General features: G+C 46.6%; 5 protein-coding genes across 16 annotated transcripts; 4 read left to right on the top strand and 1 right to left on the bottom strand.

The window, feature by feature from the left end:
- Window positions 1-439: 439 nt before the first annotated feature.
- On the top strand, window positions 440-1,921 carry LOC117899162 (thioredoxin domain-containing protein 9). Its single transcript, XM_034809021.1, has 3 exons — window positions 440-535; window positions 703-969; window positions 1,035-1,921. The coding sequence occupies exons 2-3, from the start codon at window positions 793-795 to the stop codon at window positions 1,506-1,508; spliced, it is 651 nt and encodes a 216-aa protein (XP_034664912.1). The 5' UTR covers window positions 440-535; window positions 703-792; the 3' UTR covers window positions 1,509-1,921.
- Window positions 1,922-2,293: 372 nt separating this feature from the next.
- On the top strand, window positions 2,294-3,388 carry LOC117899161. The gene has a single exon (XM_034809020.1). The coding sequence runs from the start codon at window positions 2,420-2,422 to the stop codon at window positions 3,164-3,166; it is 747 nt and encodes a 248-aa protein (XP_034664911.1). The 5' UTR covers window positions 2,294-2,419; the 3' UTR covers window positions 3,167-3,388.
- A 125-nt stretch (window positions 3,389-3,513) lies between these two features.
- Window positions 3,514-17,132, top strand: LOC117899157 (oxysterol-binding protein-related protein 8). 9 transcript variants are annotated; one of them, XM_034809007.1, is made up of 11 exons: window positions 3,514-4,537; window positions 4,607-4,710; window positions 8,678-8,779; window positions 12,486-12,535; window positions 12,974-13,120; window positions 13,177-13,408; window positions 13,466-14,134; window positions 14,470-14,633; window positions 14,694-14,872; window positions 14,933-16,108; window positions 16,169-17,132. In XM_034809007.1, the coding sequence occupies exons 1-11, from the start codon at window positions 4,278-4,280 to the stop codon at window positions 16,398-16,400; spliced, it is 3,315 nt and encodes a 1,104-aa protein (XP_034664898.1). In that variant the 5' UTR covers window positions 3,514-4,277; the 3' UTR covers window positions 16,401-17,132. The 9 variants fall into 9 exon arrangements, with proteins under 9 accessions (XP_034664898.1, XP_034664897.1, XP_034664900.1 ...); XM_034809006.1 differs by having other exon boundaries at window positions 3,514-4,710; XM_034809009.1 differs by lacking the exon at window positions 8,678-8,779 and having other exon boundaries at window positions 3,515-4,537.
- Window positions 17,133-18,036: 904 nt separating this feature from the next.
- Window positions 18,037-21,307, bottom strand: LOC117899159 (gastrula zinc finger protein XlCGF26.1). 4 transcript variants are annotated; one of them, XR_004649171.1, is made up of 4 exons: window positions 20,189-21,306; window positions 19,597-20,097; window positions 18,235-19,388; window positions 18,037-18,200 (listed from the first exon to the last, which is right to left on the bottom strand). XR_004649171.1 is itself a non-coding variant. In XM_034809017.1 (4 exons), exons 1-4 carry the CDS (start codon window positions 20,823-20,825, stop codon window positions 18,835-18,837), a joined length of 1,617 nt encoding a protein of 538 aa, XP_034664908.1. In that variant the 5' UTR covers window positions 20,826-21,307; the 3' UTR covers window positions 18,037-18,834. The 4 variants fall into 4 exon arrangements, 3 of the variants coding, with proteins under 3 accessions (XP_034664908.1, XP_034664907.1, XP_034664909.1); XM_034809017.1 differs by having other exon boundaries at window positions 18,037-19,155; window positions 19,231-19,388; window positions 20,189-21,307; XM_034809016.1 differs by having other exon boundaries at window positions 18,037-19,388.
- A 729-nt stretch (window positions 21,308-22,036) lies between these two features.
- On the top strand, window positions 22,037-23,566 carry LOC117899160 (NAD-dependent protein deacetylase Sirt2). The gene is made up of 4 exons (XM_034809019.1): window positions 22,037-22,244; window positions 22,304-22,386; window positions 22,445-22,541; window positions 22,600-23,566. Exons 1-4 carry the CDS (start codon window positions 22,160-22,162, stop codon window positions 23,454-23,456), a joined length of 1,122 nt encoding a protein of 373 aa, XP_034664910.1. The 5' UTR covers window positions 22,037-22,159; the 3' UTR covers window positions 23,457-23,566.
- The last annotated feature ends 765 nt before the right edge of the window (window positions 23,567-24,331 follow it).

The following is a 24,331-nucleotide window of genomic DNA, read 5'->3' as shown; positions in this document are numbered from 1 at the left end:
TTATATATTACAAATCTCCATTGGGTTTTTTCATTCAATTCAACCCTTCTGGAAGCAAGGGAGCTTTTTCGTCAGCATGTAAATGTATGTAACATGTAGAACCACATGTATGTTAACTGATGGCATTAAAAATGTTTGAAAAATAGGGCGCAAAACAAAAAAGAAATATTAAAACGAATTTGCGACTTTGAACAGAAACCGATAAACACATTGTAGACCCAATAAAGTTATGAAACTTTCCGAATTGAAATTCACTTCAGTGTAAATATGATGGTGGTTTTTGTAAGGTAAGAGTTTCTTCTAGGGCTCCCTGGAGAATTTACAAACATGTATTAGTTTCACCTTGTTAACTAAAGTTGTTCACCTGTTTCACAAGTAGGGGGCTAAGCAGGTTAAGTTCGTCATTTTCCATGATACATTTTTGGTATATTTCAGTATATTTCGAAAAGTCAGTCACACTGGTATTTAGTCAACAACCCTACGCTAAAATAAAATTTAAAATCATTAAAATCAATGAAATAGTCGAACCACCCATGTAAGTACCATCTAAATAGTTCATTTGTCTTTGGGTATAGAGCAACCCATTCCAAACTTTCACTAACATGGCCTACTTAACTGAATTTTCCACCAAACATGACGCATCTGCGGCTCCACCTTTCATTTGTGCCGGAACCCAACCTCAACTTGCCGTACCACACGCAGTGCGTACAGCCAGAGACGACGACACCGAGACCAAACCCGAGCTAAAACAGTGAAAAATCAGCATCGCAGCTTTGTTAGCATAAAGCAATTATGGCACACCTATTGGAAAATCAATTGTTCAATGCGGCGAAGACGATCGAGCAGCAGCTGGACCAGCAGCTCGACCGCTTGGACAACCTGGACTCTGACGACTTGAAGGTGTTGCGCGAGCAGCGCCTACGCGAATTAAAAGAGCTGAACAACAAGAAGCAAGAGTGGCTCAGAAATGTGAGTAATGCTACCCCCTGCCACCGTCTAGAGTCTAACTGATTTCTCTCTTGCGCTTTTCGCAGGGGCATGGCACCTACACGGAGCTGGCCGATGAGAAAGAGTTCTTCGAGGTGTCGAAAAAGTCACCCAATATCGTGTGCCACTTCTACAGAGACAGCACCGAGCGCTGCCGCATCGTGGACATGCACCTGAAGACCCTGGCGGCCAAGCATGTGGAGGCCAAGTTCTGCAAGGTGAACGCCGAGAAGAGCCCATTCCTGACGCAGCGCCTGCGCATCAAGGTGATACCCACCATTGCCCTGGTGAAGGACAGCAAGACGAAGGACTTTATTGTGGGCTTCAGCGACCTGGGCAACTGCGATGATTTCTCCACGGAGATGCTCGAGTGGCGCATCGCCCACTCGGCCGTGATTGACTACAAGGGCGATCTGATGCAGCCGCCAGATGTGAAGCGCAAGCCGTACATGAACCGCCCCCAAAAGACAATACGTGGCGGCTACGATTCCGATGACTCTGACATCGAGCTGGATGACTAACTGCAGCCACCCATTCCGTAACCTTAAGCCCAAACAAAAGTCCCAGCCCCACACACACAGAAAAAACCCACACGTACTCACCACAGTAACCTAGCAGTTGCTTGGCGCCTGAAACAAATCGGAAAGAAAAGAAACAAGCAAACGAAACACAAATCAAAACCTAGCACATGGATCTAAACCAATTAGGCATACTTTTTAGAAGTTATTTATTTAATATTACGTGTTTACGAACAGTCTGCTGCCCTGCCCTACCCTGCCCCTCTCCACTCACTCTGCACATTCATTAGAAGTATTCGGTTGCCTTTTACCCCCAGCCCCACACTCTAGCGAGCTTAAAAGTAACCTAATCTTAATTCTACACCCTATGAAATGAAGTTTATAAAGCCTGCACGAATCACGCACGATTATGTAAATCCTTTAGTACTTTCTTTTACAATCTTTTCAACCACTTCAGATGGTGAGCATTATATAATCTATATACTCAAAGCTCGCTCCTAAATGGTGAAAAGAAAACACAAACAAACACACAAAAAAAGACAAACAAAAATCATCTGGCATATATATATTTTTAACAATTTGACAGAGATGTAATGCATTTCCTAATGTAGTGGTAACTAACACATATGTACAAGTTTTTTATATTTATTTTTGTAATTCTATAAAGCATCAGAAAGGAAAACTATTAAATTGCATAATCTCAAAGAAATAAAAGCAGCGACTCGATTATTTGAACTTGGCGCGCACAGCTCAGGGCTGCATGCGATTGACTTGGCGAATAACGGAAGCAGCTGTCAAACGTGAAAAAGGGACGCCTATTCGCAAATTTACAATTTTATTTAGATTGTCTGCCCCGCATAATTCCTTCGTTTAAATTTTATTCATCAGCAAAAAATAGAACAACCGCTCCCAAAATGGTACTCGTACCTGCTGCGCGCGGCATAGTGCAGGCTCTGATGCGCTCAAACACCTTCGAGGAGATAGCCCAGATCATGGAGTGCGACGTGGAGAGTGTCGTCAGCTGCATCAAGGAGTGCCAACTGGTCGAGGGAAACACCGCCACATTTAAACTACCGACGAAGCCAGCGACAGTGCGTCGTCCGCACAAAGTGGCGGATAATGTGGTGGAGCAGATTCTGAGAGCTCATCCGTCGTACACTTCGCTGGATGTGCAGCGGGAGCTGGTGTCCCAGCACGGCATCGAGATGAACCGTCGCACCCTGCAGCGTCGCGTGAGCGATATCAAGTCGAAGGCTGTCCCAGCGAAGAACGTGGGTCTGAGTGTGGACGCCAGGAATCGCCGCGTGGACTGGGCCCTGGCACACCAGGACTGGACAGTGTGCGACTGGCGCAATGTCTTCAATATGGATGATCAGAAGTTTGTAGATGGATCGCCGCCTAAGCAGATTTTCGTGGATACCCTGGTGGGTCCAGAGGGTAGCAATTGCAATGACCTGAGTCTCCGCGAGCAGCTGATGGCCATAATCCAGCCGAAAATACAGGCGCAGGCTCCAAAGAATGTCCACGAGTTCCGCGCCGTGCTCTACGATGCGTGGCACAGCGACCAGGAGATGGTGGACAAGATCGAACAACTATACGAGTCGATGCCGGGTCGCGTGCAGTTAGTTTTGCTCAGTGGCGGCGACAAAATCAAGCTCTAACCTCCACACAACTGTATATATGTATATCCAATCTTTTCCAACAAGTGACGTGCGTAAAAATAAAAAATCTGTTAAAAATACATTCAAAATGTGCGCTGCTAGTGCCGCCCTGGCTGAGCTGTGTTGCGACCCTGTCCGAGCAGGGTTGCATACAACGAGTGCATCAGCTGCTTGTAAGTCGTCCCGAACAACAGTAAAAAGCTTGTTTAACTTTTACAGCGAGACGCTTTTGCTTTGCACTTCCAGCGTCTTTGCCGCGTCATAAAATAATACCAGACGTATGTTCAACGATGGAAGGGGGGATTTGGGGGAAGGTCTGCGTCTGCCCATGCCTGGTCGGAATTGTGGTGCGGTGCGGCGTGGAATGGAATGGCGGTGGTGGATGAGCTCATATACGAAAACGAAAAGAAACAAGTTTAGCTTTTTGGAATGATGATGGCTGGACGGTGGGGCAGCTTCATTCGAACGTGAATCGCGAACGACGCCGGATGAACGACAACGGACGCCCACGACGGCCCCAACGATACAGATACGAAAAGCGTGTGACAAAGCCCGCATAAGTGTGCCTCTGTGTGTGTGTGTGTGTGTGCGTAGAATTTTACTAGCCGCAGCAGCAGCAGCGTTTTTCTTTTGCCCGTTGCTACTAATTGGTGGTTTTTGATGTTACGTGGCCATAACGCGGCATTAATCTGGATTAATTAACAATCGGCCGCGGCACACTGACAACAGCTGAGCTGGAGAAAACGTAGCATCTCGCTCGTTCGCACACACTTTTAGTTTTCGGTTTTTTTTCGGCAACGCTTTGCTTGTAAGCAATCGATAGAAGAATCAAAATTCCAAAACAAAACAGAACAAATTCTAAGTGCAAAAAAAAGGAAGGTAAACTCTCTCTCTCTCTCGCGGCAACAACAAAATCAATAATTGGCCCCGTGCCCGTGTGTTTGTGTGTGTCAGTGTGTAAGTGTGTCCCTCTCTCTGTAAGTGTGTATTTGGGTGAGAGATTGTGCCTGCTGCTGGACAACTGGAGCAATGCCCTGCTGATTGATCAGCCCCGAACAAGAAACAACGTTTTAAGTGCAACCAAAAGAGTGTATCCAAGTCGAGAGTAACCATGCAGTCAGCGCCGACAGCACAGCCTAGTGGCAGCGGCGCTCATACGCCCGTCAATCCCACGTCCAGCTCCTCCTCCGTCACGGGCGCAGGCACTGCAGCTGCCAGCACCAGCACCCCCATCAGGATCAACAGCGCCAAGCACTCTGGTGGCGGAGATTCCCTGCTGCCCTCGCTGGGACTTGCTGGCGTCAGTGGGTCGGGTGCGTCAACCTCCCACTCGATGCCGGGCACACCGCAACAGTCCAGCAGTGTGCCAACGGGCAGCCATTTGCAGTTGCAGACTCCGAGCGTCACTGGTGGCGCCGTGACGCCATCCGGCCTCTCGATGGGTGCCTCGAATCAATCGCTGGGCGTGAGCGTCGGTGCTGCCAGCAGTGTTGGTGGCATCAGCATTACGCCACCGAACAGTGCTGGCCTCCGTCAGACGACAGGTGAGTACCTCCCCGTCCCTGCTAGATGGCCTGGCCTGGCCTGGCCCCAATTGCTTTTTGATGTCGTTTTGCGTTTGCCTTTCATTTCGTATTCTCTATCTCCTCGCCTCCTCCTCCTTCTCCTCTTACGTTTTCCTTTTCAATTAAGTTCAATGTCAGCAGACCACATACACATATGTACATACATATGCACTCCCCAACACTCTCTCCTCTCTCCTGTGTTCTCTTTCGTTCCGTTATGTTCTCTCAGTGTTGTTGTTGTTGCTTTTGATTCGATTCGATCATTCACAATCGAAAGTACTAAAAACGATCAACATTGTACGGGTGACACACACACATACACAATTAGATTGTTTCGTAAACTCAGTTTTTGATATCAGTTTCAGTTTTAGTTATGATTTGCTGTTGTGTGGCTTCTCGCATTTAATAAATTCATCCAAAGCCCAACCATTCATTCCATTCATCCGTTGAATGCCGGTCTCTACGAATGTACATATTTACATACATGCACATACATACATATGTATATACACATCATAAACACACACACTCCATCTCCCCCCCGCTCAGCAGGTTCTCCCTGTGGCCACGTTATCGCTTAACACTTTGCTTTGTTCGGCATTTAGCACACTTCCGCTCTGTCGGATCCATTCATCCATGTCAATGTCTGTTGTTCCTTCTTTTGATTTTTGTCGTTGTAGTTTGAGTCAGTCGCTGGTGTTAATTGATTTACATACTAAGTAGTCGTGGCTGATAGTCCAACTAGTTGCTATGCTCACGGCAGTCCACAAGTTTCGATTGTCATATCATAACATTTAGACATGTGTGGCGGGGTGTAAAGCAGCCCCAGCCTGCCCAAGGTGTGTTTACACAGCGTTGCCATGGGCATCAGTGGCTGCTGCTTAGTGTTACTAGGATACAATGCTCAGATTCTGTATGTAGGTTTTCTCGGTATTTAAGTGAGTTATCCCCGCATCATGCGATTACACTGAGCCTGGGAAAGATCTACTGCCTAAATGGATTAGTTAAAATATTAAAGCTTATGGAAAACCTCATGGGAAGAATTACGTAGTTAGGGGTACTTCTCATGGTTCAGTGCATATCAGATTATTCAGCGCTTTTCATGTGCAAAATTCTCAAAGTAAGCAAAGTCTGTTTAGCATTTTACACCCAGCCAAGATAGCTCAGAAAACCCTAGTAAAAGATTTCCCAGATTGTTTCCCGCATTTAAAAGTTGAAGCAAGCTCTTTGTTAACATTTATCTGTTTGTGAGGAAGTACATTTTCTCAAGCCAATATCCACACAATGTTATCCATTATCGGAATCATTTTCATTCTCATTTCTCACCTTACTTTTGATTTGCACCCTTGCCCGCTTAAGTTTTAGGCTGGTCATTTCCGTGGGTCTACGAATATGTCATACCATCGACACACACATGTCCTTGTTCCCACTTTGCCACAGCTCACATTCCTTATTCCATTCTTTTTTTTTCTGATTGTTTTGCCATTCCATTTTGCTCCTTTTGTGCTGTTTATCGATTTGCATATGACTTTTGCTTTCTGCTGTCTACCCAAACCCGGGGGACAGGTGGGTAACCAGGACAACAACACCAATCAATGCCGTGGTGGGGCGGTGGAACAAAAAGGGATTTTGCACGCGCACCATTTGACCCCAAGTCCAAAAAAATGTTTGCTCTTGCTGTTGTTTCTGTTGTTGTTGATTATTGTTTGCTTTATTGTGTGCTGTTGTCGTTAAATTTTTTATTTCGCATGTTGTATTCTTTTTATTGTTCAGATAGACATTCCATGGCATATATATGATACTCGTACATATGTATATGTATATAGTATGTATGTATACGTAATTAGCTGACACAAGCACTCACACTCCAGGGCAAATGCGACTTTATAATTGGCATTGTAGTAGTCGCCTCCGCCCTGCCTCGCTTCGTCTTGTCTTTGCTTCATTTTTCTTTTTGCTGTCCCCGCTGGGCACAGTGGGCGTGAATAGACCTCGCCCCACTCCTGCATGAATGTTGTGTGCAAACTGCAAGTCACAAATTGTTGGAAAATTGTACACCTGTCAAAGAGAGACACCCTCCCCCCACCACACACCCTTTTCGGACAAAAAGGGTAGTGCAAAATGCGTAAAAAATAAATACGAAAAAAATCGATGTATTGCGGCAGTGCCTCATGTGGCATTTCTTCCAATTGGGGTTGTTGGAAACACACAAAAAATAAATATATATTTGCATATAGAATCGATTTGATTGAAAGCTCTTGAAAAATGATGTAAATTGTGGATGTTTTTAAGTATTCTAAAGGTTGATAATGTCTAGCCTCCCATATGATGAGGTGCATTAATGCTCGACATGCACAAGCGAATGCTGCAAAAGAGAATCGAAAAGGGTTTCCATGATCTTTATCTCCTAAAAAGAAGAGCATGCAAAGCTCGTATATGCCTGCACTCATTTTTATTCGTACTGCTTTCAGCGAACCCGAACATTTTAAGTGGAGCTTGTCGCGTAAAGTGGCAGCCAGCAGGAGGGACGGTGGTGTGTGGAGAGGAGAGTGGGTCAACTGGTCACAGATAGACTATGGACTATGGACCACCCACCCTGCTCTCATGCTGATGAGCTCTATTTTTAGTTTTTTTTCGGCTAAAAGATGCCTCTCTTTCGCAAAAAGGTCAACAGTGAGAGAGGGCGTGGGACAGGAGCATGGGGTTGGGGCTGGCGTTGCTTTTGTTACAGTCTCTAGGCTAATACCGATTTGTATGTGCATTTGCATACTGAACGAGTTTCCTCCTTTCCTGTCCTCTCTCCACTCTCTCTCTCTCTCTCACTCTCTCTGTGTGTGCGTTTCGATGAATATTTTATAGCATGCTTTTGGGTAAATTACCGTAAAATATATAAAACATGGAGAGAATGTGTGTGGGGGAGAGAGAGGGAATAACAGTAATGCTCGCATTGATGCAAACACCACCTGGCGTTCACTCTTGTTACTCTTGATTGGCCCCCAAACTAAAATTGTAATTGGATTACATCAAAAAAAGAAGCAGCAAAACGCGGACCCAGTGGGGGTCGAAAGTGAGGGTCACTTTTGAAGCGGCGCCATGTGACGTCACTGGCGAGGGTCGTTGGGGGTGGGAAGTGCAGAGTGCAGAGTGCACTTTCGAGTCGCTTGCATCATCCCTGGCCCTGGTATCCCTTTGAGAGGATCTGGTTGGGTAATTGCCAAAAGGGAGAGTGTGTGTGGCTTGGCCATAACTCTCGCTGCATGACCGCATGCCAGCTGAGAATTTAGTCTGAACTTTGAACTATGCCAGTGGAATAGTCTTTGGGGCGTGTTATAATTGCGTAAATTGATTGCCTGCCCGGCAGGCGCTGGGGCTCTTTATTTAAAATCAATCAGGCCATTGTATTCCATCTTCTGGTACTATCCATCCTATCGCATATCTTAATTACTGGCAGCCAGGAAGGCAGGCGCCTCCTTGGCGCCCAACGAGACCATCTTAAAAGGGAGGGCGGGCCACTGGCACTGTCGGACTGCGTGCTGAGCTGCCATGTCCGATACGGAGACAATTGATGAGCTCACATAATTAAGCCCGTAATGGTAATGGATGGTTAAGGATGGTGCTCCTTATGGCCCGATTGGATCTCCAAGCTTCTCTCCTCATCCTTCCACCACTCTAAACTGTAGATAACTGTACTTGTGTGTTGTGTTTATAGATTTATCGATGTGTGTGTGTGTTGTGTGTGTGCCTATCCTTTTGTTCTCGTCTTAGTATGAACTTTATTTTGTAACTACTTGTAAAATGTGTCGATGTTTATGTGTCGTAAAGCTGTCTGTACCAGTGACTCTTTTTATCTATATATCTCTATATATATAAATAAATCTATATCTATATACATATTGCTCGCTTTCTCTTTCTCCCCCCCGTATATGTGTGTGCTGCTCTACCTCAGTATTCGATTTCAAATTCAAACGGCGACCATCGCTAAAAGTGCTCTTAACGAAACTGCCATCCACAGACAGTTTGAGCAACAGTCCGGCGCCATCATCGCCAGGTGAAGTTCCTTCTCAAACAAAAAACCACAAACAAAATTTCAGCACTATTTCGAATCAATCAATCAATCAATCAATCAATCACCCATGAAATCACATTAGATTACATTTTATTAGCGATTAGCGATCATGCCTAGCACTTTATGATAGGCACAGCCTCATTTCTGGTATTTTTTTTGTTTGCTTTTGGCTTTACGGATCATCGAGGATCATCATACTTGACAGAGAGAAACGTTTCTAAAGACTCTTTTCTAGTTATTCGAACTTATGTTTTGTTTTGTTCAACATCTTTCATTATAATGATCATCGGATCACCTGATTCTGCTGACCAAAAGCTACTTGGGAGCGCATTTGTATGCATTTCCCATCTGCCAGTATTTACGCCCCACCCAACGCTAACCCAAACCCCTGCCAAAACCCCGCTGCTCCATCCAGAAGTCAGCCAAGCATTCCATTTTCTGTGACGCATTTCGATTGCCATTCTGCCATTTTGCCATTTCTGTGTAGAGTTTTTGCCGAGCTTTTTGGATCGACTGTCGGGGCTTTATCATCAAAAGATTTTGTGATTGTGTCGAGTGTTGAGCGAGAATTATTAATAAATGCTCGAGTGCTGTTGTTCCTTTTGGGCAGAAACCTGGATAAATGCATGTCCCGGGGTCTGCTTTGCTCATATCTTATCGTTATCTTTGTGGTGGTGGTTATGGTTTTGATTTGAATTGTACAACCTTAAAAAAGTTGCTAAACTGCGATAAGAACCCAAATTAGTTGGCAAATCTATGTGTAAAATATATGGACTACGACTTTTATGATTAGCTGGTAATGCTATGGCCTAGGATTTCCCCCCAAAGGGTCCACTGAACAGGTGAATCATCCATTGACGAATGGTAAAAGCATTTCCTTTATCTCTATTGCTGATAAGGGTAACATGTTCTGATTTATGTGATGAGTAATCGCCGTAGCACACCTGTTCGTTGACAGGTCTTTTACCCATGACCCACATAAAAATGATCAGTGGAGGGGCATGGTCTTAGATCGGATATTTGGCAAGTGGTTAATTACGGGGGGATTTTATCTGTGTTTTCACAGGTGTTCCTTCACATTTATCATGGACTTTGGCTGGCAGATAAACGATGAATGACACATTTGATAGAAGAACAGAAAGCTATGGCTATGATTCAATAAATGTGCCAAGAAAGAAGCTTCAATCTACAGGCTTAACTATTTCTACATGTTTATTCTTCTCATGTTTAAAATGGCTTAGATTTAAGCCAACAAATTTATAGTCCCAGACAGCTTTTACCGCAAGATTCAGTGCTGTATTATTTATTAAAAATAAACCTAAGCCCAGTGCAACCTTACGTGTGCACAGATAACGATCCCTAGTCTGTCTCTAATCTTCTACTTGGGATAGGTTAGGGCTAAGGAGATCCCACCTGAGTCACAACCCGCCAAAGCAATAATTCTCCCACAACAGAATGGGCGTGTGCGCTGCCGTTATTCAATATATAATTTCAGCACACACGCCGCTCGGTCAGAGGTATAGAAGCGTCTCTGTTCGGCCCGCTAATAGCCCCATCGATAACGCCTCCCAAAAGGTCTGTGGCAGGGACCCCCCGAGTGAGGGAGAGCGCGGCAGAGCAGCAGCGAGGTCAGCGCTGTTATCGTTATCTGAGCAAAAAAAAAGAGCACACTATTTACGCATTCGAACTGTCTGCTGGCGCTGGCATCAGCAGCGGCACTTGGCAGAGGCGATCCTCTCTAGCAAAATTGCCAAACTAATTTACACTTTCTGTGGGTATTTTGATAATGCCAGCAGCACACTCTACAAGCTCCCGCTCGTGGAGATATGTGCCCACGTGTCGGTTCGAAATATATGTATGTGCCCGTTCGCTTATGGAATATTTTGTACAGTGAAAACAACGTAATTCAAATCATTCAACGATGGTGACTGAATGTGTGCCCTAGTGCAATAGGATTAATAGGAGTACGGGATATCATTATTCTTGATTCAAGCTTTAAATTAGTTTCTGTCTGCATTAAGTTCGGAAATAGCTTTAGATTCTCGAACCCAACTGCTCACATCTCTACTACAGATCTCACATAATGCGGCACATTGATGCTCGACTCGAAACGCACAAGAGAATGCGACAAAAGAGATTATCTGTGAATAAAAAATTCCTCCTGCTCGACTCTGCTCTTATCAACTCTGATGCACTTAAAATTAAATTATCACTTACTATTGTGTAGTTTAGGCTCTAGATTTTTCCAAGTATTATTGAACATTTTTGCATAAAACACAGCACTATTATTCGTATATAGAAACTATATCTTTACTTATTAAAGATCATCCAAAATATAGTTAGATAATTGCAGTTTAAAATGGGTTCATTTTTTGCCAACTTCTTTATGTATTTTATATCCAATATTGGACATTGGAATGATCGCTGTGTAAAGGTATTGAAGCCTTCGGTTTTTATATATTTGCGCTCTCAAAAATGATGACGAGCGTGCTCCGAGTGCATAAACAGAACTAGCCCGCAGCCAGCGGCTAGCGGCCAGCGGCCAGAGCAGAGCAGACAATTGTTGTGGCTGTTGTGGGACGACCGACGGACTGTGGGGCCTTCGACGTTGTCGTCATCGCCGCTGGGCCGCAGCTCTGGTCTCTGCGCTGCTGCTGCCGCTGCTTTCTGTTGTCATTTGCTGGTGCTGCCGCCGCCGCTGCTTGCGCTTTGGGCGAGCGTTTCGCTTCGGGCAGAGAGTCAGTTCATATATCTCAATCAGTCGGCAAGAGCGGCCGGGGGCAGGCGGAGCGACAGAAAGCTAGAAAAAAGAAGAAGAAATTAGAAAGAAACCGAACTAAAAAAAAAACACATTCAGCACGCAGTCGTCGGCGTCTTCGAAACGGTGTTCTCTCGCATCAAGCATACGCCATGTAGTGCCGTGCCGTGCCGCCTTGTAAAACGTGTGAATGAGCAAAAAAATAATCAAAATAAATATGCAAAGATACAACTCGACTCGTAAACATTGTACAAACATATTGGAACGCAGTTGAGAGCGCGCCTCAATACCCGAAGACAGAGTTATGCCCATTAATTGGTCATGAATCTTCTACAAAGCAAGTGGCAACAATTATTAATCCAACACAAATGATCAACAAGAACTGTCATGTGTGGTGTTTGTGTGTGTGTGTGTATCCTCTTTTTGGGTATTTTATTTTTAGACAAGCAATAAACGAAATTAATAATAATGTGGAATAAGCGCGAGGGCAGTGCCGTAAAGTGCAAGTACGACGACACTTGACAATGCGCGCCCCAAAGCGAAAGCAAAGAGACCCCGGCCCCTAAGACTCTCTGCTCACTGTGTGAGATGTACATAAATAGTAGATGTGTTGTGTATCTTGCGAAATAAATTAAAACATATTCGGAAAATAAATAAAACGTCTGCCCATCCGCGACCCATGCCCCCCAGTCGCAGCCTCTTTTTATATTTCCTCGACTTGCACACCTTTAGATATTGTTTTGACCGGGTCTGGCCTCTGGGCCGCATTTTGTTAGTTTTTTCTTTTGTTGATCGTAAAAAGTCTCCACATCTGTAGCTTGTGTTAATTTTTGGATCGATAAATCATCAACAAAACTCTCACACACTCACACAAAAATCCACATCAGAGTTGCTTTTAGAAAAAAACAATCATAATTTTCCGTTTTACAGGAATCGCCAATTGGGCCTCCGACAATCGTGACGGCAATGTGGCAGATAAGGCAAGTAATTCCCGAATAAATAATTATTGTATAATGCTCCAAAAGGTTTATCAAAAGTTAGTTACCAACAAATGTACAAAACTAAAATGGGGGAAGTCATTATCTATGTGGCAAAGAAGTTGCGATAAGAGCGGGTCTGTGGTCTGATATTTAATATAATCGATGGACGTTAACATGCCACGTGCAACATGAAATGGATACGACACATTTGTGTTTTTCTTCCACTCTCATTGGAATTATAAATGTTAATTAGATTAACAATTCAGTTTTGGGCTTCCTGCGCTCCGCCGCGAGTAATTTGCTTTAGACACTAGCCGTCAGGGCCATGAAAATATTCCACAAAATATTCCATTGCTGCTTTAGAAGAAAGGTTTTTTCAGACTTACAATTGCCATATGTTTATATCTTATTGGATCTGTTTTCTTATCATTTCTATAGTCAGCTGCTGATGCCGCCAAACTCAATCGAAAAGAGTCGTACAAGGCCCAGCGGAAGAACTACAGAAAAGAGAAGAAACGAGTGGCCAGCGAGCTGATGAATTCCCTGCAGGATCCAGCCGTCATTGTGCTAGCCGACTGGCTAAAGGTGAGACCACACACTCCATCCGCAGGAATACTACATTGAAATTTCAATAATTTTAGGTCCGAGGCACACTCAAGTCCTGGACAAAGCTGTGGTGTGTGCTCAAGCCGGGACTGCTGCTGATCTACAAGAGCCAGAAGACCAAGAGCAGTCATTGGGTGGGCACCGTGATGCTCACCTCATGCCAGGTGATCGAGCGGCCCAGCAAGAAGGATGGCTTCTGCTTTAAGCTCTTCCATCCCCTGGAGCAGTCCATTTGGGCGCCACGCGGACCCGACAAGGAGACAATCGGTGAGTGACGCGCAAAGAAGTATCTGTCGTGCGATTTCTAATGAATTATTTATGCAGGTGCCGTTGTCCAGCCATTACCAACCGCCTACCTGATCTTTCGAGCGCCCAGCCAGGCGGCTGGTAAATGCTGGATGGATGCCCTGGAGCTGTCCCTGCGCTGCTCCGCGCTGTTGCTGCGCTCCAACAGCAGCACAGCGCCGTCCAGCACTTACGTGGGAGAGCCGCTGCTGCCCGTCTCCCACGAGACGCAATGGTCGGAGGCGGACTACGAGAAGCACTTCAATGACCATGGTAAGTTCGGTCAGTTTCTGACGCTGCCGCCCGACACGGAATCCACCTCGCGGTCCGACAGCAGCCAGCTGCCCTCGCGGGCACAGACTCCGCTGCTGCAGCAGCTGTACAGCAGCGCCGTCAGCAATTGGGAGCGCACCAAGCGGCTGCCACACTTTCGGCGGCACTCGGAGCAGCGAAAGAGCTCCTGCAGCGATGCCTCGTCCAGCTGCGATTACGCTTTGGGCACCCAGCGCAAGCGGCGCCTTCTGAGCCCCGTCAGCAAGTCCCTGTCCCTGGGCGGATCAGGGCCAATGGGCGGCAGCAGCTCCAGCGAAGAGAACGAGGATGACTATGACACCAGAAGCGTTCTTAGCCAGGCCCCACCAGGCCCGCGGCCAGTGAGCGCTCCGCCCGACTGCCTGGTGCCGCCCCGATTCCGCCTCAATGTGAAGGGTGATGCCGAGAACATGTTGTCATCATTGTAGTTTCATTGCTTCATCTGGCTAGGATCAGGACCAGCGTAGACTTCGCAATCATCGTTCAAAATTATAGAGTATGTGCCGGCAAGGGGCAACCTCTCTCTGACACTGTCAGAGTCTGTCATTCCTCAATCATTAGTTATTGCCTGCCATCTATGGTTAGCTGTAGATCTGCCACGTGCTTTGCAATCGAGAGCTTGGTCCTTAAGAGTCTGCAGCAACAGCTAGCGAAACGTCTTTGGCATTATGCTATCAAATTGTATCTAGCTGGTGCTTGGTCTTACTTCAATGTGTTGCAAATCGTTTCAGATCTGGACGCGGACAGTCAGAATGAGGCGCCCAATGCGGCCATGTCGGGCCCGGAGTCAGAATCGGAGTCGGATGCGGGCGAGCCACAACAGGAGGATACTCTAGAGCAAGCCCCCTGTGTGGAGACCACCTATGCGCCCTTCACCGAAGAGGAGTTTGGAGAGGTAACTAAAACCATGACTCTTTCCCACCACCTCTCTGACATTCTGCCATTTATTTTCCAGCAAGGGGAACAGGTGGAGGAGTTGGCCGATGAGAACAAGAGCCTCATTTGGTGCATTGTCAAGCAGGTGCGACCTGGCATGGATCTGAGCAAGGTGGTGCTGCCCACGTTCATCCTGGAGCCGCGCTCGTTTCTGGACAAACTTTCGGACTCGTATTACCATGCAGATTTGCTCTCCAAGTAGGTCAACCCTTCGATTAGTTTCGGTTTCCTTTCTAACTCTCTCTGTTTGTGTCGCAGGGCCGTGCAGGAGGACGATGCATTCACGCGCATGAAGATCATCGTGCAATGGTACCTGTCCAGCTTCTACAAGAAGCCCAAGGGCCTGAAGAAGCCCTACAATCCCATATTGGGTGAGACTTTCCGCTGCTTTTGGCAGCACCCGGGCGGCAGTCGAACATTCTACATTGCCGAACAGGTGTCGCATCATCCGCCGGTGTCGGCATTTTATGTCACGAATCGCGAGGATGGCTTCAGCATCACCTGCTCCATCTTGGCGAAATCGAAGTTCTACGGCAATAGCACCTCCGCCGTCCTTGAGGGGGCGGCCACGATGACGCTATTGCCGCGCGGTGAATGCTACATTGCGTCCACGCCCTACGCCCACTGCAAGGGTATACTGATGGGTACGCTGTCCATGGAGCTGGGCGGCAAGATAAACATCGAGTGCGAGAACACCGGTTACAGGACGGAGCTAGAGTTCAAGCTGAAGCCATTCCTCGGCGGCTCCGAGTCCACCAACGTCGTTGTGGGCAAAATAAAGCTGGGCAAGGAGACGCTGGCCACCATCAACGGGCACTGGGACAAGGAGTGCCGCATCAAGGACAGCAAAACGGGCGAGGAAACCCTTCTGTTTAAGGTGGATAGCGATCTGCGGGCCAAGCGTCTGCCCCGTTACCTGGTGCCCATCGAGTCGCAGGAGCCGAACGAGTCGCAACGCCTGTGGGAGCGTGTCTCTGAGGCCATTGCACGCGAGGATCAGGTGGCCGCCACCGAAGAGAAGACCATACTGGAGGAGAAGCAGCGGGGCGAGGCCAAGGAACGTGCCACCATCGATGCACCTTATGTGCCCAACCTCTTCGAGCTGGACAGCTACGGCCAGTGGATATACAAGTACGCAGACCTCCGGCCCTGGGATGTCCGGAACGATGTGCGGCAGTATGAGTGCCAGTACAAGGTGCTGACACAGACGCGCCACAAGTCGGTGCCCATTGTGCATGGGGCCGAGCTGATGCATCCCCTGCGGAGCTCCCTCGAGCCGGTGGCCCGCTCGCACAGGCAATCGGGTGCAGCCTCCTCGAAGGCGCCCAAGGCCAAGAACAAGAGTCTGGTGCTGGCGCCACGAGACACCAACTCGGACTCCAGCCAGTCGCCCCAGGGTGTGGTCAAGCGCAGCTCCTCCAGCTCCATTAAGCAGTAAGTCAAGTGGAAGTCTTCTCATGGAACGTATAAACATTTCTGCCTGTCTCTTTTCAGAATCAACTTGGCCCTCGATCAGGTGAACCGCGTGCTGGAGGTGCACTCGAAGCAGCTGAACGATATTAGCCAGCGACTGGAGCGCATGCAGTACGCACCCCCGCCGCACCTGCGACCGGGCTCACAGAACATGCTGGGCGGCGGTGTGGCCCTGTCGACGGTGATCAAGTCGCTGATCTACGCTCTCATTGGGCTAACTTTCAGCCTCATTTTGCGCTGGCTGTTCAAGTAGGGCAGCAGTAGTCGCGGACGCAATTTGCTTAGAATTAAGAAAAGATTTTGGTCAAAGTTTAGATAACTTATAATACACCCCACTATAATACTGATCCATACTGTACGCAACTCTATTGTATTGTATTGTATTGTATTGCCTTTGCCCCGCTGCCAGAGTTGTGCAGCTAGAAGCTACATTTGCGCGAGAATCCAATCACGAACTAAGTCATAAGTGTTTGCCCTGTACCATCCCTTCTGAAGCTCCTCCTCTGAAACCCTTTTGGGTAGGCTAGGCTAGCGAATAAATAAGTATCTATATAGAATATATCTACACACACATATATATAAATATATCTAGTATAGTTGCACCAGAATTCGTAAAAATTCCAATATCTTCGATACAACTATTTTGGCTAGTTCGCTTTTTTCCGTTTTTGTTGTTGTTGTTGTCTCCTTCTTTAAGTAAGTATACGGATATATTGTAACCTTTATAGCCCCCCACCACGACTACCATTTAGAGTGAGTAACGAGAAACGAACAATGCTCGAGAGGCTACCAACTGCTCGACGCTACCCGCACCACCCTAGAGATTTAAATGCGAAAAGTGCTTATAATATGTATCTAATTTTAGTCTTATGTCTTATATACATGACCTGTTTTTCCCTGTATTCCTGCCCCGACCCACAAGACCTGTAAGCATTTCACTTGAAATGCATATTTAATAAACTATCTTTTTTTTAAATCAAATCAATTCTATTAATTGGGGACTCCACCAGGAATTTATAGTACAGCGTTGTACACATTCTCTTGAAACTGATGTTTGAGATGATACCAAAAATGGCATGGAAAATCCTTTGCTTATTGGCTTCATCGAATTCTTTCTACATCCACTGCAATTAACATTTAAAATGGATTACGTTTTAATAACTTTTTCTTTTCTATATTTTTATATTGGAATATTTAATATTCTTCTAAAACTTTCACGAAACTCAAAGAAAACTTCCGCTGTATCTCTCAGTCGTTTCTTATTGGAATTGGAATGGTTTCACCTTCAATGACTGGGAACATTCCTCATTGAACTTGGAAAGACAATTACCAGAAGATTTCGAATAAGGAAACAAAACGGTCTGTTCAAGTATTTATATAGTAAAACATTCTAATGGATGATTAATGTTTAAACTTGAATCGATTCAGCTTAAAATAAAACAACAGAATAATTGTAATCTTGGAATGCGCTCCATAATCGCTCGCTAAATCTAGATCTAAATAAAAATCTAACTAAATCGTTGAAAGATTGAAAAATATAATGGATCACTATCACTTTATACTCGATTCGCGTGTGAAAACATCTGTGGGACTGGTTTTCGATAAGCTCTGAGAGGTTCGATTGCACAATTAGTGTATGTTAAATATGAAATCTGTTTTACTTGTTTTTCCATGGTTTTATTGTTGTTGTTTTTAGCTATACGCTTCGCTTACATTTACAAATAGTTTATATGTATATTTTTTAATATATATACTATATATATATTCTCTACAACATTTACGCTCGATTCTCTGTGTGTCTATGCAGTAAAAGCTGGTTTTACTTGTTTCTCCACTCGTATCGCTTAATATAGGGACTCTGGCGTCTCGTCTCTCCGTTTTCTAAGTATTTTGTTCTAGTACTCGTATAAGCAACCCGGTTCTCTTTTCTTTTCCTTCATGAATAGTTGGTATTATTATTATTGGATTATTTATGCTGCTCCGCTTGTAGTCATTTGAGTAAAAGATGCTGCTAAATATCCGCTAAGAGTACACTTATATAAATAGTTGCGGGCTTTTCTTTTGTTTTTTCCTTTTGCGATGACAACTTATGTTTGTATACGTTTAGAGCGGGCGGGGGGTTACACACAGTATAGCAATAACTAGTTTTATCATTATTTTATTTACTTTACTTTGCTTTTTCGGGGCTTAACATTAAACACGACGAGAAAAGCTGGAGAGAAGCTAGACTTAACTCGGTGGCGGGGGCGGGGGCAGGGGCAGGTGCAGGCAGCCTGCGGCTGAACTGAGAAACGGGCAGGGGCTTGGGTGACAACAGTTATGAGGCTAATAGTAGTATTAGTTGTAGTAGTAGTGGGTAGGTATAGTAGATATAGAGTTTTCGGCCTTAAACACCCTGTATTGTATGTGTGTGTGTATGCACGATGTACGGCTAGCCTTAATTTACAATTGGACACGCATGTGGATCAGCTCTTCTACTATATAGTTACATACAATTGCGCTCTGCACAGCAGGTAAATAACACTTTTGAGTATATCATTCAAATATAGTTTTCATGTATAACTGCATAACTGTATGCGGTATAACTGTATGTATGTATGTGTGTGGCATGCATATTGCACTATTCCTCAATGGCTGGTTGACTGGCTCGCTGGCTGGCTGCGGACTGGATGGCTGGAGACTGTAGCCTAGCATGTGTGCACCCTCAGATGATTCTGCAGTGTGCTCTTCTGCCGGAACTGCTTGGGGCAGTAGGAACAGTTGTAGGGCTTTTCACCAGTATGGATCTTCATGTGGTTGTTGAGCGTGGCCACCTGTCGGAAGTTAACCTCACAGATCTTGCACTTGTATGGCTTCTCACCCGTATGCGTCTTGATGTGATTGACCAGGGTGCTCTGCTGTGAGAAGAAGCGCTGGCAGACGCTGCATCCAAACGGGCGATCCGGATTCTCGCCCTTCAGCATGTTGATGTTGCCCACCATGGTGATGCGACCGGGCGGCGACGCGGCCTGGAAGTGTTCAGACTTGGTGTTGGTCTGGAAGTGCTCAGATTTGGCTGCCACAGCAGCCACATTACTAGCTACCACAGAGCTGACCGTGGTGCCGCTGTCCAGGAAATGCAGTAGCGGATGATGCTCCAGCTGGATGATGTTGGGCGTTGCACCGTGCAGATTGTTGGGCAGCAGTCCGCTCGTCAGTTGCTGCGTTCCCGGCGCCAGAGGCAACGGCATCGAGTGATCCACTGCAATTCGGGTTGAGGGTTGCGGGTTGGTTCGGTTGTGGGGTTGTTGCGTTTGCAGATGTTCGATTGATGGTCGTAACGGATTGGAGCGGTTGGCATGCGTACAAAATTTAAATAAAAGCTTCGTTAGGGAAGAGCGTTAATGGTCAATGCACACAGTGATAACAGAAAGCGGCTCAGTTGTAGGGCGAACACACAAGCGGCTCACCTGTGGCTGTGACTGTGCCGCCTCCCGGCTGCTGTTGCTGCTGCTGGGACGCCAGATGCGTGTGCGTCTTCATGTGATTGGTGAGGGTGCTCTGTTGTCGGAACTGCATGTGGCAGTAGGAACACGTGTATGGTTTGTCTCCCGTATGGATCTTTTTGTGATTGGCCAGCGTGGCCAGCTGGCTGAAGGACTTGTCGCACGTCTCACACTTGTACGGCTTGGGATCGATGTGCGTCCGCTCGTGATTGTGCAGCGTGCTCAGCTGCGGAAATCGCCGCTTGCACACGCTACACTGGTACGGTTTCACCAGCTCCTCGGCCGCCGGCGAGCTGTAGCTGCCGGAGTATAGAGTCTTTGAGATTTGTACGCGCGGCATATGCTGCTGCTGCTGCTGCTGGTAGGCGTTGTGCATCTGATTCGCCTGCGACTTCCTCATCTTTCCACTCGACTGCGGCTGTGGCTGATAGTTGAGTAGTGACGTTGGCGTGCTCGACTCTGCCGCTGTGTGGAGCAAGTGTACGAAATGGGACATGCGTTTAGTTGTAGAGGAGTGTTCTCTGTACAGGTTTAGGTCGAACCCTGTGTCACTTACCCTTATGCGTCTTGATGTGATTGATCAGTGTGCTCTGTTGCCGGAAGTCCTTGGCGCAGATGTTGCAGGTGAAGGGCTTCTCGCCAGTGTGGATCTTCACGTGGTTGGTCAGCGTGGAGATCTGGCGGAATGCCTTGTCGCAGTGCTTGCACTTGTAGGGCCGTTCATCGGTGTGTATTTTCATGTGGTTGCGTAACGTCGTCAGCTGCCGGAATTTGTTCTTACACACGTGGCATTGCTTCTTTTTGCGCGGATCGTCCACCACCGTCTCCTCCTCCTTGATGAATGTCTGCACCACCTCCTGTTTCATGGGCGGTATGGGCGTGTGATTGCCACCGCTATTCGTTGTGGTCGTCGATATATCTAGCAGGTGGACCAGTGGATGTTGCGGATGGAGCATCGTCTGGTGGGTGGGATGCTGAATGGCCTGCACAGCGGTCAGTTGGTGCAACGCGAACGGACTCTGTTGCAGGCTGGCCAGGGTGGTCGACTGTTGCAAGGCGTTTCCAGCGCCACCGCCTCCACCACCGCCCCCTCCGCCACCGCCACCACCACCGTGCGTTGCCAGCTGGGCGGGCGCATAGTGCTGATAGTTGGCCATGGCAGCTGTCGCAGCAGTTGCATGATTCAGATGCATAGTTATGGGGTTTGCCTCACCGACCTGAGGTATTCGAAAAATCTTCAGCTCCAGCTAGTGACTTTCGGTCGCTTATTGTCTGCACATGAAGGATGCGAGTGGGCGCGTTATACAATTAAATGGAAACCCCGCAGCCATTTGCCACCAGAGCCCCACCACACTCTGTCGTCGGGTTTGTTATTTTAGCTGTCTGCTGCTGCTGCTGCTACTGCTGCCGCGACCTGCCCTGGCACCTGGCACGTCGCTTCCACGTATGCGTTATCGCAAGCAATTTGGTAAGCACTTTGTCCTGCACAACATGCCACACAGTTTGCACAGTTTTCGCGAATCGTAAAGTTGCTTTCTATATGCTTTATGCAAAATTTTCAGGCCACGCTCTTTTTGTATCCGTATCCTTATCAAAACAAAAATGACTGGCGTGGTTTTCCAGGGCCTCGGCACGAGCAGAGCTGCATCGGTGGTGGTCGCTCGCCCAACGATAGTGCATATCGAATAGTCGTACCAGGGCTTGCGTAGCAAAATGTGCAAAAAAAAAAACGCACTGCACTGCACATATCGGACACATTGTCGATAGCAACTATCGCAGAGAAAATATTGAATATTCGTAAAGTGATCAGCACTGATCCGCAACTTGGATGAGCAACATTCTAGTACCATTAGTGGTAAGAATATCCTCGAATTGAGGAAAATGAAAAAATCTCAGGCTCTGCAGAAAAAAAGCCAATATGTGCTAGAGATCCATCTCAAGGTTATGGATACCGAGAATTTATATAGATCGATGTAAAAAAACACTTGCAAAGATTAAACGTTTAACAGTCTAGACAGTCATTTTTAATGTTTAGGAACAACTTGGAATCTAACCTTTTATATTAATTAATGGAAATAGGGTATACCCAGACACATACTACTGGTTGTCCAGCAACAAATTGTCAAATTACGTAACATTATTTTACCAATAAGCACTTATTTTGCAAGCAATTCAATAAAAGGAAGCTATGGCAACAAGCCAATCGTATGCCTAATTGATTCATTAATAGGATAAAATTATAGTTTTAGCGCTGAGAATTCTAACTAGCTGCTAATATCAAGCAGAATATCAAAATCGAGAAAAATGTTTTAGGATACACGGTATATTGACGGTATATTTTTTAAATGAAAAGGTATATTTTGGTATATTTCTGAGGTATATTTTATTGATAAATTCACGGTCACACTGATAGCGTGTTTTGATTTTGCTTCTTGTTAAAAAAATAAAAAAACCAACGGCAGGTATTCTGCAAAGACTTCCAAGCCTTCGATATATTTACTATCAAAGGCTTAAATCCTGCTTTACTATGAGCGACAACGAGCAGAATGATCCTGCGGCTGTGGAGATCAGATCGAAGGAGGCGGATTCCCCCGATAATGAAAGCAGTGGAGGTCTGTCAGTGTCAGCCCTGCTGTCATTTGGTTTCTGTAATTTGTGTTGAAAATTCCAGGCAGTCTAACAATTGATGGAATTAGTATGTTGCTCGCAAATACTTTGAGTATGGGTCCCAGTACCTCAGTGACCAAGGAGAAGGTATGGATGGGCCGCAGAACTTCCGATTGAATGCTGATGCATTTTTGATTTATTCCAGGTCATACCCGACCTGACACTTAAGGGCCTCGCTGACCACTGGAGTAAGAATGGATTCAAGAAGATTATCACCATGGTTGGTGCTGGCATATCCACATGTAAGTCAACTGAGTGGACCGCTGTCCAGGTCTTTGACATTTGGTTTCGCTTTTTCAGCCGCTGGCATACCGGACTTTCGATCTCCCGGCTCGGGACTGTACGACAACCTGGCCAAATATAAGCTACCGTACCCCGCGGCTATATTTGAGTTGTCCTACTTCAAAAGGAAACCAGCCCCCTTCTTCGCGCTGGCCAAGGAGCTCTACCCCGGCTCGTTTAAGCCCACTGCGGCTCACTATTTCATACGCCTTCTCCATGAGAAGGGTCTGCTGGTGCGCCACTACACGCAGAATATTGACACGCTGGATCGGCTGGCGGGCGTGCCGGAAGACAAGTTGGTCGAGGCTCATGGCAGCTTCCACTCCAACCATTGCATTCAGTGCAAGAAGGAGTACGACATGGCCTGGATGAAGGAGGAGATATTCGCTGATCGGCTGCCCAAGTGCACGGCATGCACGAAAATAGTGAAGCCTGACATTGTTTTCTTTGGGGAAGATTTGCCCGAAAAGTTTCACCAAAGTTTGGATGGAGACTTCAAGGACTGCGACTTGCTGATCATCATGGGCACATCGCTGGAAGTGCATCCTTTCGCAGCGCTTGCGCAGTACCCTGGACCGCGCTGTGTGCGCCTCTTAATCAATCGCGATGCCGTGGGTCGTTCCAAGTTTACCACCTGGATGGATGACAAAAATGACGATTCTCTGCTCTACAATAGACCCAACAACACGCGCGATGTGGCCTACCTAGGCGACTGCGACGCTGGTGTGCTGGAGTTGGCCAAAAATCTGGGCTGGGAGGAGGAACTGCAGGAGCTCATGTCCACTGAGCTGAAACTTTTGGCCAAGCCGAAATCGGCTGTGAAGAAGACGTCAAAGAAAGATAAGGCAGCCGCCGCCTCCAGTAGCACCCATTAGTAGATGGGTTTAAAGAAGTGCTTAGATAAATAAATGTATGTATAGTTAAGTTTGGCTAAGAGTGCAATTTGTGTACATGAGACATGTATAAACGGACAAAGGAATGTGCATCGAGCGTGGAATTACTGGGACTGATTCAAGCGTGATTCAAACAATGGCTGTGGCCTTCCTCCTGTAACTGGCAATAGTTCTGGGCTGCACAACAGAAGCAAAAACCTCCCACGATGAGCGTACGGCGGGCACTAGTTAATTTTGGTTTACAGTGCAAATTCTATGGAAATTGCATAGGAACAGGACATGTATAAACGGACAAAGGAATGCCCATCATCATGGCTGTGCACGTAAATCCCGTGCGTTTCATTTCATTTCGTTCTTGCTCGTTTCCGGCTTTCAATTATTCAAGTGCCATTTGTGAGCCATTAGCGTTAGCCTTTGCTGTGCTGGCCTGTAGTAGATGCTGAGGGGGGATGCTGTGGAGGGCCATGGCCGAGGTCCCTTTTAGCTGTGCCACCGAAAACCGCAAAAACTGATTGAGTTGCTCTGCCGTTTCCGGCGCACAAAAAGCAGAAACCGCCAACAAAGGTTAAATCTCGGACATGGTTGTGTTGCTGTTGCTGTTGCCGTTTCTGTGTTTTGCAGCATTTTGCTGGCTCTGATCCTGCTGCTGATTCTGTTACCGCTGCCGCGCCCACTCCAACGTCGTCAACCGCCGTTGTGGGCGTTGGATGTGGCATCCTAACAGTGTGTTTATGTGGGGCAGCTGCATCCTCTGCTGCACCAACTTAATGACTCACAATCTGTCCCACAGATAAACACACAGAGAGAGGAGAGAGGAGAGAGAGAGGGATCTGCCATGCAGAACGTACTCATACGAG

The sequence above is a fragment of the Drosophila subobscura genome, chromosome O, assembly GCF_008121235.1.
Source record: "Drosophila subobscura isolate 14011-0131.10 chromosome O, UCBerk_Dsub_1.0, whole genome shotgun sequence".
Taxonomy (NCBI): domain Eukaryota; kingdom Metazoa; phylum Arthropoda; class Insecta; order Diptera; family Drosophilidae; genus Drosophila; species Drosophila subobscura.
This window is presented reverse-complemented; position numbering and strand designations above follow the sequence as displayed.

Bases quoted from the DNA above. Each gene is read 5' to 3' on its own strand.
- LOC117899162 (XM_034809021.1), top strand. From the start codon at position 793: ATGGCACACCTATTGGAAAATCAATTGTTCAATGCGGCGAAGACGATC. The intron at 970-1,034 runs GTGAGTAATGCT...CGCTTTTCGCAG, and splicing joins AGCAAGAGTGGCTCAGAAAT to GGGCATGGCACCTACACGGA.
- LOC117899161 (XM_034809020.1), top strand. From the start codon at position 2,420: ATGGTACTCGTACCTGCTGCGCGCGGCATAGTGCAGGCTCTGATGCGC.
- LOC117899157 (XM_034809006.1), top strand. From the start codon at position 4,278: ATGCAGTCAGCGCCGACAGCACAGCCTAGTGGCAGCGGCGCTCATACG. The intron at 13,409-13,465 runs GTGAGTGACGCG...TTATTTATGCAG, and splicing joins ACCCGACAAGGAGACAATCG to GTGCCGTTGTCCAGCCATTA. The intron at 14,634-14,693 runs GTAACTAAAACC...TTTATTTTCCAG, and splicing joins CCGAAGAGGAGTTTGGAGAG to CAAGGGGAACAGGTGGAGGA.
- LOC117899159 (XM_034809016.1), bottom strand. From the start codon at position 20,825: ATGCATCTGAATCATGCAACTGCTGCGACAGCTGCCATGGCCAACTAT. The intron at 20,098-20,188 runs GTAAGTGACACA...TGCTCCACACAG, and splicing joins TCACATCAAGACGCATAAGG to CGGCAGAGTCGAGCACGCCA. The intron at 19,389-19,596 runs GTGAGCCGCTTG...CCCGAATTGCAG, and splicing joins CGGCACAGTCACAGCCACAG to TGGATCACTCGATGCCGTTG.
- LOC117899160 (XM_034809019.1), top strand. From the start codon at position 22,160: ATGAGCGACAACGAGCAGAATGATCCTGCGGCTGTGGAGATCAGATCG. The intron at 22,245-22,303 runs GTCTGTCAGTGT...TGAAAATTCCAG, and splicing joins CGATAATGAAAGCAGTGGAG to GCAGTCTAACAATTGATGGA. The intron at 22,542-22,599 runs GTAAGTCAACTG...TCGCTTTTTCAG, and splicing joins TGGTGCTGGCATATCCACAT to CCGCTGGCATACCGGACTTT.